General features: G+C 37.7%; 1 protein-coding gene across 21 annotated transcripts in view; it reads left to right on the top strand.

The window, feature by feature from the left end:
* LOC108051389 (sex determination protein fox-1) overlaps positions 1-13501 on the top strand; it is a 123869-nt gene that overhangs the window by 94549 nt on the left and 15819 nt on the right. For 10 of the 21 annotated variants that reach the window (XM_044457549.1, XM_017133481.2, XM_017133479.2 and 7 more), the window contains 7 exons: positions 1930-2400; positions 5083-5274; positions 7638-8354; positions 8738-8791; positions 9584-9676; positions 10765-10819; positions 11623-11664. In XM_044457549.1, the coding sequence (XP_044313484.1) occupies positions 1930-2400; positions 5083-5274; positions 7638-8354; positions 8738-8791; positions 9584-9676; positions 10765-10819; positions 11623-11664 (1624 nt within the window). The remainder of the gene's footprint in view (positions 1-1929; positions 2401-5082; positions 5275-7637; positions 8355-8737; positions 8792-9583; positions 9677-10764; positions 10820-11622; positions 11665-13501) is intronic. The other 11 variants (XM_044457551.1, XM_017133487.2, XM_017133486.2 and 8 more) reach the window with 4 other exon arrangements.

The following is a 13501-nucleotide window of genomic DNA, read 5'->3' as shown; positions in this document are numbered from 1 at the left end:
GCCAACGTGGCGGATGAGCAACATGAGCACCAATTTGCACTGCGGATTATGTCACGAGATGGGGAGGAAGGGGTAATGCCAGGGCAGAGATACTTGCACCTCGGCGAGATGTCATATGTGGCTTGCATTTAATTAACAAGCTAATTTTTCAAAGCGCAAATCGCCGAGAAGCCGAAACAGAACTCACACAAATATGACGACTGCAATTTGATGGCCGGTGCCAAAAAAAATATAAATAAAATAAACCAAACAGGCATTGATGTGTATGTATTTTGCGGCACGTTGAAATGGCTGCTTTATGGCCTGCTTGCCAAGATAGATGAACTGTGTCCATCGAATGAAATAGTTCAACGTCTAGGCATTTAAAATCGTTTTTGGTATTTTTAAACTACACTAATTAAACGAACTAAACTACAGCACAGGCATATTTATTCAGTCTGTTTTCGCAACCAAATGTCATGTCGGACACAAAACGTTTCTTAATTGAAAAGCAAAAATATGTTGCTGCATTTAGCATTTAAATCGTCCACTTACCTGCGTTTCTGTGACATTTGCATTAAATCGCAAAATTAATAACCATTTCATGTAAGCAGTTTGGGGCTGAGGCAACTTATTTCCTTGGCTAAAAACATATTAAAATGCCACTCACACGATAAGCCCCGTTCTTGCCATTTTAGCACCCCCAAAAATATATCCTGAAAAAGTTTCCTTTTGCCTCAGCACACTGTTGTTGTGTTTGCTCGTATATGTGTATATGAATTTAGCCAAGAACCAACAATAAGCTGCAAATTTTGCATATTTCATAGCTGCTGACAGAGGTTGGGTTGGAAATCCGGGCGAGACAAGCCAAATAATGGCAAAAATTTATACAAATAAAACTGACAATTTAAAGCGCATTTTGTTATACCCCCTAAAACCCAACGAAATCCTGGCCCACATCCTACCTGTTCGTCCGTCTGTCTGTGTCCTTTGTCTAACCAAGAGCTTAATACGGAAAGCTCTGGACCAGCACCCGATGGGGTTACCACCTGAAAAATAAACTACCTGGATTTAATTTTGCACTTTTACGGCACAACCAGACACACACAAATAGGAAAATGCTTAGCGTCTGAGTGGAGCAGGAAGGGAAATAGGAAGCCCAAGTAGAATGAAAAGTGTCTCCGGGCAAAAACTAATACTCATAATGTTCATTTTAAATGTGCACTCGAAAATATTGTTGAAGTGCAGCCCTAAAAATGTAGTGTTAACTGTTAAAAGGAGTTTATTTTGCCGACTTGTGGTGCAGACTTTAATGAGTTGTTTAGATAATAGATAAGCCCGTCAAAGCCGTATTTAAATAAAAGAAACAAAATCTTTTATTTATTTCATCCAGTTTACTCATGCTATAAAAGAATTTTATTATTTTTTATGATTAAGATCTAGCGAAATACTAGATACATTTTTAAAAATGTTTGAAATCGTTAAAATAATTTATTTCTAAAGTCTGCAGTACATGCTTTCTTATTAGAAAGATTGACAATTTATTTCTTGTGGTAACCAACTGCATTATTTTGTATGTACGTGTACAAAATAAAATATGTTAAGTAACTCATAATGTTATATGTTTAATTTCTCTTAAAAAAACTATATACAAGTATGGGGTAAACGTTGTCGTCTGAAATATGTACATTTATCGAACTTTTGATTTCTAATATACTTGCATAGTAGAGAGTTCGAACCGTTTGATACTTATGTATTATTCTCTTCAGAAAAAGTTATTTGTTTTCAATAGATATTTAGGGCGATTCTTTTTTTGTTGAGTGTACAATGGGGGGTACTTACACTTTTACGACCATTACTAATCCATGAACCCATCTCTCTCTCTCTCTCTGCTTCTCTTCCCCCGTTCTCTCTCTCTCTCTCTTTTTGTATTCTTTTCTGGATATGCAGCACATGGTGCAGGCGGGTGTGGCGCCTTTCCCGGGCGCTCCGGCCGGCTATGCCGCCGCACCAAATCCGGCAGCGGCGGCTGTTGCAGCAGCGGCCGCCGCCCAGCAGCAGCAGCAGCAACAACAGCAGCAGCAACAGCAGCAGCAGGCCCAGCAACAACAACAACAACAGGTGCCAGGCGGACCGCCCACAGCTGCCGACAGTCTGTCAATGGCGGTGGCAGCAGCCGCGGCCAAACAGGCTGTTGAGCCAGTGACCCAAATAAAAACGGGAGGCGGAGGCGAGGTCGCAGGAGCTGCCAACAACAACAACAACAGCACAGCTGGGGCGGCAGGAGCGCCAGGATCCGCCGGTGGATTGACCACAGAATATTCAACTGGCTGTGGGGGCGGTGGTGCATCAGCGGCCAATTCAGCGGTGGTGGCCACCAGTGTTTCCGACGTACACGTTTCGATGTACATTCAACAGAAGGTGAGTCGTGTTTGCCTGGCTAATTGTTTGACCTTTCCTTTTGCCCACCCACAAATCATCCCCCACTCACCCACTTTTCATACACCCACCCATCCACAACTCGCTCGATCTCACTCTGTTTGTGTTTGTGTGTGTTTGAAATGCATTTGTAGCTGTGTTTGGTTTTTGGCTTTTGGGTTCGCTTCGGTTTGGTTTGGTTTAGTTTGGTCTGCTTTGGTTTTTGCCCCGCTTTGATTTGGTTACGCACACTCAATATACACAGATGCCAGCACATGCCATTACAAAGATAACAACACTTCAATAAAGAACAAATTTATACCAACATATGCCTAAACGGACTAATAATTTAATTTAATTTATTTATTTATACATACTACAAAGGGTTAATTTTTAAGTTCCTTTTGAAATTCTTAAGTAAAATAAATATATCTGATTTAAACTTATTTTTCGTTAAAATACATATTAATTTGTTGTGAACAAAATACAGCAATCATATATCAAACCATTCAATTAAAATAGTATTATTAATGTACATATTTTCAAATCATTTTTAAATAAGACTTATCTTACTATCATATGTAAAATACACAATTTCTTTGAAATAGTTCAAAAAGTCAAGAATGTAAAAATTAATGATAAATGCAACATAAATTTGTAATTTTTTAAATTAATACTTTTAACTGAAAATAAGTTTATTCAATGATACAAATGACTTTTTTGAATTCTTTAATAACTTTTACTATGTTTCTTAAATACGGATTATTTTTAGCAAATATTTTTTCTCAGTGTAAGCCAGGGCATACAAATACACGCCGTGCTTGTTATCGCTGATGCACCTGGTCGTGTTTAGTCTGTATTTGTTGCTGGTGTGAACGCTTTGCTTTTGCATTTTTAATTGCAGCGAGCAGCACAGAGAAAAGTGCCAACAGCAAGCAACACTCACGCACCTTGGCATACACAAACACACACGCATTCGCACACACACACACTCACTGACTCACCTGTATTTATTTGCGATGGGCGTTTTATGTAGCATACTTTTTGTGGCTGGTGCTCGCTCACGTTTCTCATTTGACCCTGGAGCTGAGTTTCAGTATGCTTTGTAGTTTATTGTTTCTTCGCTTCTAATTAAAAATTGACTGTAGCACACACAACACCATCAAGTTGCAAGGGGTTTCCTAGAACATCCCCAAAATCGGTTGCATCCCACAAACAAAATATTATATCTTTCACCAAACAAAAATGTTTTTAGCATTTTCAGTTTAGTAACTGGGGAATCGGAAGATTTTGGTCCTAACCAGTTGAATAAATACAAATTCCAGTTTGGCTATTTACCAAGAGATATTTGCTTATGGAAATTGATTCGTTCATTTGAATAATTTAACAGATGGGAGCAGTAGTTGTATTTTTCAAATGGAGGTGCGGTTTGCATTTAGTTGGAAGTGAATTCGTACCTTGCAGGTGTTATAAATGAGCAAATATTGAATCAATGGAAATAAATAGTTTGTTCTTATGTTGTATTTTCACCTTTGACTTTCACGTTATTCGCAATTAATTAAATAACGTTCGCATAGGAAACAATGCGTATACGCAACGTGGAACAATATGAAATCTCACACCTTCAATAGCTTCACTGTTTTTGTTTCTGTTGTTTGCTTGGCCTGCGGCAAAATGCATCGTAAATGCCAATTAATTTTATACTTGAACATGGTTTGAGAATTTAATATGCTTATTTATGTACAACAGAAGTTTGCGGTTAGTTAAAGCAAATGGGGTGAAAAATTCTCAGCTAATTTAAATATTATATCCAAGGCTTAAGTCACTTGAATGTGCAATAATTCGGGTCAACAGAAATGTATTTATTTCCACTCGCCTACAGTTTCAATTACTCAGACAATTTAATTTAACCAAATGTTTATCAATATGAATTGGCCAAACAAAAAACAACAACTAAAATGGCTGTCAGATTAATTATTATTAAACAAATAAATTATAAATGATGCAGAAAAAGGAAACTGCAAATAACGAAAAGTATATAAATCCAATAAAAAAACCAATGTGTCATAGTTTAAATCATTTAGCTTTTGTATTCCTTCCAAGTATATTCATGTATTTTTTTGTATTCTTTAGTATGAATTATTTTTCAAGTCATTTAAATAATAATTGTATCAATTTTCTTACTAAAATATTATTTACTTTAAAAATGGTTTAGTAGTCTAATTGTTTAGATATTTTACATCGCAACAAAATATTAAAAAAAAAGTGTGTGTTCTAAAAATACTTAGATACATTTTTTGAGAACTTTACTTCGTTTAGGAATGGACGATCGTAAACAAGCATTTAGTTTGTTAACCACTCTGCATTTTGTCATGATTCATTATACTTATATATATATATACAAATCTTTATATGGTAAATGTAACAATTATATATTCAAGGCATGTTTCAAGCAATTAAGCAGCTGTAAAACGGTTGAGAGTAAAAAAACTAAGCTACCCATTTAAGAAAATTGTTGGTGTTGGTCGTCTGCCTGTCTGCCTATCTGGTTTTTTAGTCCACATTCACACTCTATCTCTTAATCCAAGTCCTCCACAAACACACGCACACACACACACAGAAAAATGCAGGCTGCAACTGCAACTAAAACGCAAATCCTTGTTGTTATCTGAAAATTTATCACAGACAAATCTGTCAACACAAACACAGACACAGTACGAGTACGAGTACAATGGAACCAGCCTCGCAGAACCAAGAGTCCCAGGTCCCATTCCGCTTCCACTGACAAATGGACATGCCATGGACCAAGTGCAGCAGCCACCAGAACACCAGCAGCATCTGCAATCATCGCTGCCCCCACAAAATGTGCTCAGCATAGTGAGTCAGCCACCAACAAAAAAATTATAATAAAATAAACAGAGGAGGAACAAAAAATATACATATATATATATATATGAGTGAAAGAAAAAAATAACAAATATAGAGAAGAGCCGGGCGGACAATTGAAATTTACGTGCTAGATTCTTGGTCTTACCATGTTTTCTTTTCCCATTTTGTTTTCCTATTTGTTTACCATGCTCATCTTCATTAGGCGACCAACCGACTGGCCAGGGTAAAGCTGCTTTTTGCCTCAACTTGAACTCTTTTGTAACTGAATTTTTGTATGCATTGTCATCATCAGGGAAACTTTGTTCTTTATGCCTTGCAAGAGCAGATGCTGGCCAAGTATTTCTATAATTAATTGAGTGGAGAGAATTAAATTCCAGCTGTGGGTATTATCTTAGCACCGAAACGTGCTTATAGGACTTAAAATTTATTACAGAAAAATATGGTGACAAATCATTTTTTGTCTTAAGTTATTTTCTTTGGCTTCACATAAAGTTTGTGTTTATTTCATTTTACATGAAATTCGAAGTATTTTATTTTAAAAGAAATCAAATAAAAATTCGTCATCTTGGCGTGCCAGGTTTAATTAAGGTTCAGTTTCTAAAGTCCTGAATAGGAAGCTGATTCAATCTTAACTTCGCAAGTAAAGCCACAGAAAGTATTCAAAGTTCAAGAAATGTACCCCAGTCAAATATTCAAATCGAAACAATTTAGTGCAAATTTCTTGACTTTTGCCGGAGGCGAAAAGTTTTCAAATTTATGCAGAAATTCTTTTAATGCCGAATCAAAGCACCGCCGGCGACCTTTTTTCAGCCATGTCGCGTGCCGCACAAAAGCATTTCGATAAACTAAAAAGCGTTAAATGTCATTTACGTGTAACCCGATACCCGAAACAATAAACCCTCCACCTCCGCCAGTTGGCCATTTATGGGGCCAAAGTTTTTCACGCCATTTCACTTTGGGCCCGAAATGTTCGGTAAACATGCAAACCGAAAACTGAACAAAAAAAAAAAAGAACAACAGCAAAAAAAATGCAAAGCGAGGAAAAAATGTGTATTGTCAGGGCGAACCAAAAATTTGTTTAGATTTATGTGTCAACAATGCGCAGCAAATTAAGTTAAGCGTTATTTCTATTGCCTACATTATGGGGCAAACGCAATCTCTCATCTTTTTTTTTTTCTTCCTACTGTTCATTCCGGTTTTTATTGCATTGTCATCGAATTTGGTCGGGCTCTTTGCTCGCCTGCGTAAATTGAGAATTTTTCATATTATTCCGATGCTGGGAGAAGCGGTGGTTGAAACAACAAACAATACCCGTCGATGCCAGTGCATTTTCAGTTTTAATAATGCAGAAATACAAAATGCAAACATTTCCGCGAACTCGTTGGGGGATTTCTGCACTGCGCTGTGGTGGATTGGGTATATTGCAACAGTTTGCGCGACAGTTTTATTGCATAAGTCAACACAAGTTTGTGCCACAAAATATGTACGTACGTGTGTGGGCCTTCCAGGCTCGTGTTCTCCTGTCTGTCCGTGTCTGTGTCTGTCCTTATTGTCTGTGTGTGCGGGGGTAGCTTTTTTTATTGGGTCAAACCCACACACATATGCGTGTGTGGCCTGCTTTTTCGCCCTCTCGCAGGATTTCCATCTCTCCCGGGATGTAAACCACTTGAAAATTGTATTTTCATTTCAATTGTTTATTTATTGCCGCACTTGTTCGCATTCGATTTGCCAGGCAACGCTGAAAATTCAACTGTAAAAAATATCAACTGCAAACAGCAACTGCAAACAGCTGGAGTACTTTTGAAACTTTTACTAAAATCGCATTTCCACTAAATGAGATTGGAAAATTACATTTTCACTTTGGGAGGTATTTTGGTTTTGTTCTTTTGTTCTCTCTATTGCAAAGGGTAAATAAAAACAATAGCTTAAATAAATAGCTTGTGGATCATATCTTTAAAGCTTCCGAACTTAAGTGAAATGCAGGATTCCACGGTTTAGTTTAAGCAATTTCTTTGAAAAAATATATGACAGAAAATTTTGACATAATTTGAATGCAATTTAATAATGCATTTATTCTGGGCTAGAAATAAGACTATAGAAATTCAGAAAAATCATAAAATAAGAATGTTAAATAGTACTATAAAGGAATGATTTAGAAATCCACAATTCGTGGAGCTGCTTAAGTAAATTTGTGGGGACACTATAGACTTTGATTATAGAGTACATCGCTTATTAAATTAAAATTAGCTTTAACCATCAATTCTACTTTTTAAATCCGTTTATTTGTTTGCAAATAAGATTTTAATATTGAAAACACCATACTAATATATATTTTCTTTATTTTTTTGCAGTCCACAGTATTGATCGCCAATGAGGCAGCAGAATCACAACAGAGCTCCGCCATGCCCAATTCTGGAGGTGGCAATACTGGCGGCGGCGGCGGTGGAGGCGGTGGCACGCCCAGTTCACCGCTCAGCAGCTCCCCGTCCAGCGTAACAGCTTCGCAGGCAGGCGGATGCGGACTAACCCTCAACGGCAGTGCCAACGAGGGCAGTATGTCCGGGGACACATCGCCGGTGGCCAGCGGCGAACCGCTTCTGCAGACGCCGCCCGCCCTCCAACAACAGCAACAACAGCAGCAGCAACAACAACAACAGCAGCTGCAACAGCCGCTCCTGTGCAGCAGTCCCACATCGATGCAATCGGCGGGCACTTCAGTGACGGGCAGCTCGATAGCATCCGGCACACTGGCGGCAACCAGCAGCAGTGGAGTTGGACTTTTGCCCACCACCGGATTGGATAGCATTGCCAATGTTGGAGCAGGTTGTGCCGTGGTGCCGGCCAGCACTTCGCAGGTGATCGCCCACCTGAATGCAGCAGCCGCAGCGGCCAGCGGCATCATGTCGCCCACGGCCAATGTGGCCACTAGTCTCAGCAGCGCTCTAGTCCCGGCCCAGTCGGTGCCGTCGGTGGTCGCCTCCCTCGATGCCAAGAGCCAGCCGAAGCGGCTGCACGTCTCCAACATACCGTTCCGCTTCCGGGATCCCGATCTAAGAGCCATGTTTGGGGTGGGTACAAAAATTAGATTAAAACTAAAATTAAATTAAGTAGTTCGACTTTTTCCATTGCTAAAAATATTAAAAATTATCAATGTCAAAAAAGAAGTTAGAGATGCTTAAAAGTTTAATATAGGAAGTATATATGTACATATATGGTATATATTTATATGCTTAGGATTATAAAAAATGTTATTTGTTACATATTAATAATCTTTGATGTGTCTAAAGAAATTTAGAATTTCGTAACTTAGGTTCATAAACTTTTCATCCATTCAAAAAGAATGCAAAAGATTTTTCCAGTAAGATATTTCTTTGAAAATTTACTATCCTTAAAGTTAACCCCTTGAAAGTTTGCTAAAAATTAATATTTATTATTTTTCTATTCCCCCCAGCAATTTGGCACCATTCTGGATGTGGAAATCATCTTCAACGAGCGCGGCAGCAAGGTAAGTTTCGCCAAACTTTCTATCCTTATAGAGCTCGCCGTCTCCCTCTGCAGCTATACCGCCTGCTTGCTCGCTCTCGCCCCCTCTCTCTGTCTCTCTCTGCCGCCAATTGTGCGGGACATTTTGCATCTAATTGTCGCACAATTCATTTAAATTATGCACTTCAAGTATTCCCAGATGGGATGTCTTTGTCCGTCGCCAGGGCAACCTTGTCGAGCTGTCTTTTTAACAGCATTATTATGCCCGGTCCGGAGCCTGGTGAAAATAATTGCATAGTTACCATAGCACCAGGAATTGTGCATAATTCAGGACCGAAGCCCCAACACCTTGAGATGCTCGAGGAGTTTTTTTTTTATTTTTTTTTTGGGGCAGGACAGGAGAGCGAGTGGCGATGGATGAGTTTAGCGGGCAAAGGGGAGAAGGAGGCGTAGTGAGGAGTAGTGCAAAGTAGGGCACGTGCATGTCGCAGTCGCAGACGCCACCCAAAAAAAAAAACCCCCCTGAAATCCGAAATCCAAAATTTCAACCCAACAACCCCACTTAAAACCCAGGAGTAAAAAGATGTGCCAATGGCCCCTGTCCGAAAGCATGTCCTTGGCCGCCTTGTTGATGTATTTGTAGCTTTAGCTTTATCTATTCATATATATAATAATAATAATAAATATACGACTTCAACGAAACCCGAAGAAGAAGACTTTGTTGTACCAATTCGTTATTTTTTAGTTTTTTTGAAAATCGTAATCTATATACTCTATATGTTTCTTTAATTGCATGTTTGATTGCGAATGGCAGGGATTCGGTTTTGTAACATTCGCTAACAGCAACGATGCAGAACGAGCACGCGAACGTCTACACGGCACCGTGGTTGAGGGACGCAAAATCGAGGTGGGTGCATGCCATATCATATACAACTTACCAACCAACACACACACACACACAGACACACCCAACTAATTTCACACAAACTATTATAAATATATCGTCTCACAGGAGTAGCGGAAAGAAATTGCTTTTCAACTTAAAATCCTTGCGTGTCAGAGCGATATGGCTTTAAAAATACTTCATACCACCTTCCTTTATTTTTGTTTTCATTTAATCCAAGGACTAGCGTACAGTGATTGATTCTTATTTGCCTTTCATTAAAAATTAATTACACATTTTTCCTTTCGCCTTCCTCTCTGATTAATGCTCATTGCGAAGGCCGCAAATAATTGGCATTTAAAATATGCTGAAAATGCGCAAAGTACGGAAAAGTTCGCCCGTCCGATGGTTGGTTAAACAAATTAACTGAGCCGCATAAAAGGCTGAAATGGAATGTTATTTCCCTGCCAAATGGCAGCGGAAATCGCGCGAGTCTAATTAAGTCCTGTGTCCACAAATGGCTGCCATATATATATGTACATACATATATGGCGCAACCGGAAAAGGAAACGAATGTCCGTCCGCTCGCCTTCAAAAATTAATTTTCTCCATTTTTTTCAATCGAAACAAATGAAATTTAAATAAAGTTCAACTTTGATATGAAAAGTTTCCAATGATAATGGACTGAAATTGTAGTCTTTTTTATGTTTTATGAGAGCTTTATCGAAAAATAATCCTTGTGGAGTTTCAATAAATTTTTTGGAACTTCTATTTTTTATTTGTATTACTTTTTTTGACAAATAAAATGTTAAAAAATACCACCATACATTGACCTTAAAAAATGTTTAGACGCCCTTTCAACAGACACAGCTCCACAAACACTTTCAACACTATTTGCAAAGATTTTCGTAATTGTTAACTAACACATAATTTATTTCTACATTCTCTATACATGCGATCTTTATAAATATATATTATATACTCTGCTCATATGTGTGCATATGATATAAAAAATAAAATCTTAAAAACTCATCACCAAACCAACAACAACAACTACAACAACCACGCTCGCTGATCTATCAAAAAATAAAATATAATAACCAATTGTGAAGGTGAATAACGCCACTGCACGTGTACAAACCAAAAAAGTGACAACAGTACCCAACGGTAAGTGACCCTAACACACTCACACTATTTTCCACACACACTACACCCACATATAATCTTACACACATACCCTCACATATATATATATATTCACATACACGGCAGCTAAGTTTAAGCCACATAATGAAACAAGTTGAAATGTTCGGCTAAGAAATGCAATTACGATGAAATGCAACAGTAGCAGCAGCAGAAGCTACGAAAATAGCAATAAAAGTCTGTTCAATTTAAGTGTGCATTGTTTTTGCTGCTATTGTTTAGTTTCTCAACATTCCTCAAGTTTTCGTTTTTTTGTTCTTCGTTGTTGTTTTGTTTGTTTGTTTTTGGAACTTTTCACATCAACTTCTTTGGTGGCCAAAAACTGAAACTAACTGAAACTGAGAAATTGAGTTGCCAGCGAATGTGTGTTTCCTAATGAAAATGTTACTACTTTTTTTTTCTTGCCTTTTTCGTTGGCAGCACACGCTAGAACATTTTCCCCGGCTCAAAGCAATCAAAAAAAAACAAAAGTTGTTAACTCAAATGCCACTAACTTGCGGGAAGCCATATTCAATATACGACCCCCCCTGCCTTTTTGTATATTTTTGTAATTTAATTTCTTGGGGTTTTGCGGCTGCCTAACTAAATGCACATTTAAGACACACCAAAGTAATATCTAATACACATCAAATTAATGCGTATTTGTGGTTTCGATTAAGTTATGTTTAATGCGTCTGCTTTGACTATGATATTGATGATGATGATAATGATTGACCAGCGTTATTTATATGATTTTCATTTTGTTTTCTCTCAAACACCCCACACAGTTGTACTGACCAAAGATGGTGCCATACCGGCCCCAGCTCTAGGTGAGCCAAATCCAAAAAAAAAAAAAAAACCTAAAACCTTCACCCAATAAAACAAAAACCAAAATGAAATAATGAACGTATTTCGTAATCTTTTTGTTTTTGTAACTTGTGTGCCTGTCAGAAAAAAATAAGTCTAAACTATGACACGAATGCTCGCTGCTTGCAGCTTCCGATCCCAACCGCCCTTCTATATGTTCGTTGGATTTTAATGAGAGGTCCTCAGATATGCCTTGGCATGTTGCACGTTAACTGTTGCTAACTGTGTATTGTACTCGCCCTCCCTTTATTGGCTGAATGAAATTAAAATTAAAACCTTCGCCTTAAACGTATCTACAAGTTAAATAAGATAAAGAATAAATCTTTTCCAGCATGTTACAAAAAAGCTCAAGAAATAAAAAGGGGTGCCCTGAAATCTCTAGTAATTCATAAGTTAAAAAAGTTTTTTGTTGTTTATCATAAAATTATGTAAAATCGGTAAAGATCTAAATTTGAAATATGAAGTGTACTTTAAAGGCTTGGATTATTGGAGAATTATTGGGCACCTTCAATTAAATATGTTTTAAAAAAATAGGATATAGAAATCAAGGCAATATATTTTTATGAATTTCGACTCAGGAGTCAATACATTTACTATTAATTAATTGATTTATGTATTGCGTTTGGAAATGGGATTTCATAAGTATCAATAAAAGTCTTCTTTTCATTATCTTACTCATTCTTTTCCTTTCTCATAACATTGCTTAAATTTAACTAAAGACTATCTATAAATTTATAGAAAACTTTTTGAAATATACCTAGATCCAAGTTTATTCTCTCTGATTGCTCAGCTATTTTCCCTCCTATTTTCTGACTTGATCTCTTTATAAATACGAGAATCAAAAATATCCATCTTAAAGTTCATTCAGCTAGAAGTTCTTAGTTATTTCTTGTACCATTTGCAGTTAAGCGCAGTTCCAGTTAAGGCTGTCTTCCCTTTTGCAGAAATAACTATAAAAAGTGGGATGAGAAGAGCAAAAGAAGTTGAAACCGAGAAAAGTTTTTCCATGCAATGTATAATAAATAATACTGCTGATTAAATCGTCTTCTCTCTCTGTTTGCCATTAAAAAGTATTCACAGCACAAAATCTATACTTTGGGTACGCTCAATACGATAAGCCGCTTACAAACCGAGCAAACCAAACCAAAGCGAACCGAACCCAAGGCATGAGATTGAAAAAGATGGGATGGGAAACGAAGGAGCATTCTGGTAAAGCGGCTCAGGACGTTGGCAGCTTTGCTCCAGCTCCAAGCTCCATCTCCAGCTGCTGCTCCTGTTCCCTGGCGGTCGGTTATCCTTCTGCCAATGCAAAATGCTTTTGTATTGCCAACAAAACTTAGACTCGGACACAAAAAGGGCAATATGACCGAGGACAGAGGAGCATGTTTGCCGCTTTTCCCAGCAGCTAGCTTCCCTGCCCTTGGCCATGTGCACGTGCACCTAATGCGCTTCATTTGCGTTGCACTAAATGCTGCTGGAGCCCAAGAAGTTTACCGGCTGTCACAGCCCATCTCAGTATACTACACTACAAAAAGTCACAATTTTCTAAAGAAAAACAGACATTAAATATTAGCTTAGTCTTAAAGTGAACAACTCATGCTTTATCTAGGGATATATGATGTCTTTCTTAAAAAACCTTTGCATTTCTTGAAATAATTCATTTGAAATATAAACTTATGTTAATAAACTAAGTATAAATGAAAGAATTATAATATATTTTTTTTCGAAGTGCAGACAGAAGAAAGCATCGAAAGGACATCGCAGGGCTCTATTTTCTCTAGGTCCTGGCAGTCACTTTAT

The sequence above is a fragment of the Drosophila rhopaloa genome, unplaced genomic scaffold, assembly GCF_018152115.1.
Source record: "Drosophila rhopaloa isolate 14029-0021.01 unplaced genomic scaffold, ASM1815211v1 contig_163, whole genome shotgun sequence".
Classification (NCBI taxonomy): Eukaryota; Metazoa; Arthropoda; class Insecta; order Diptera; family Drosophilidae; genus Drosophila; species Drosophila rhopaloa.
The sequence above is the reverse complement of the archived record's forward strand: the minus strand, read 5'-3'. Positions and strand labels throughout refer to the sequence as shown.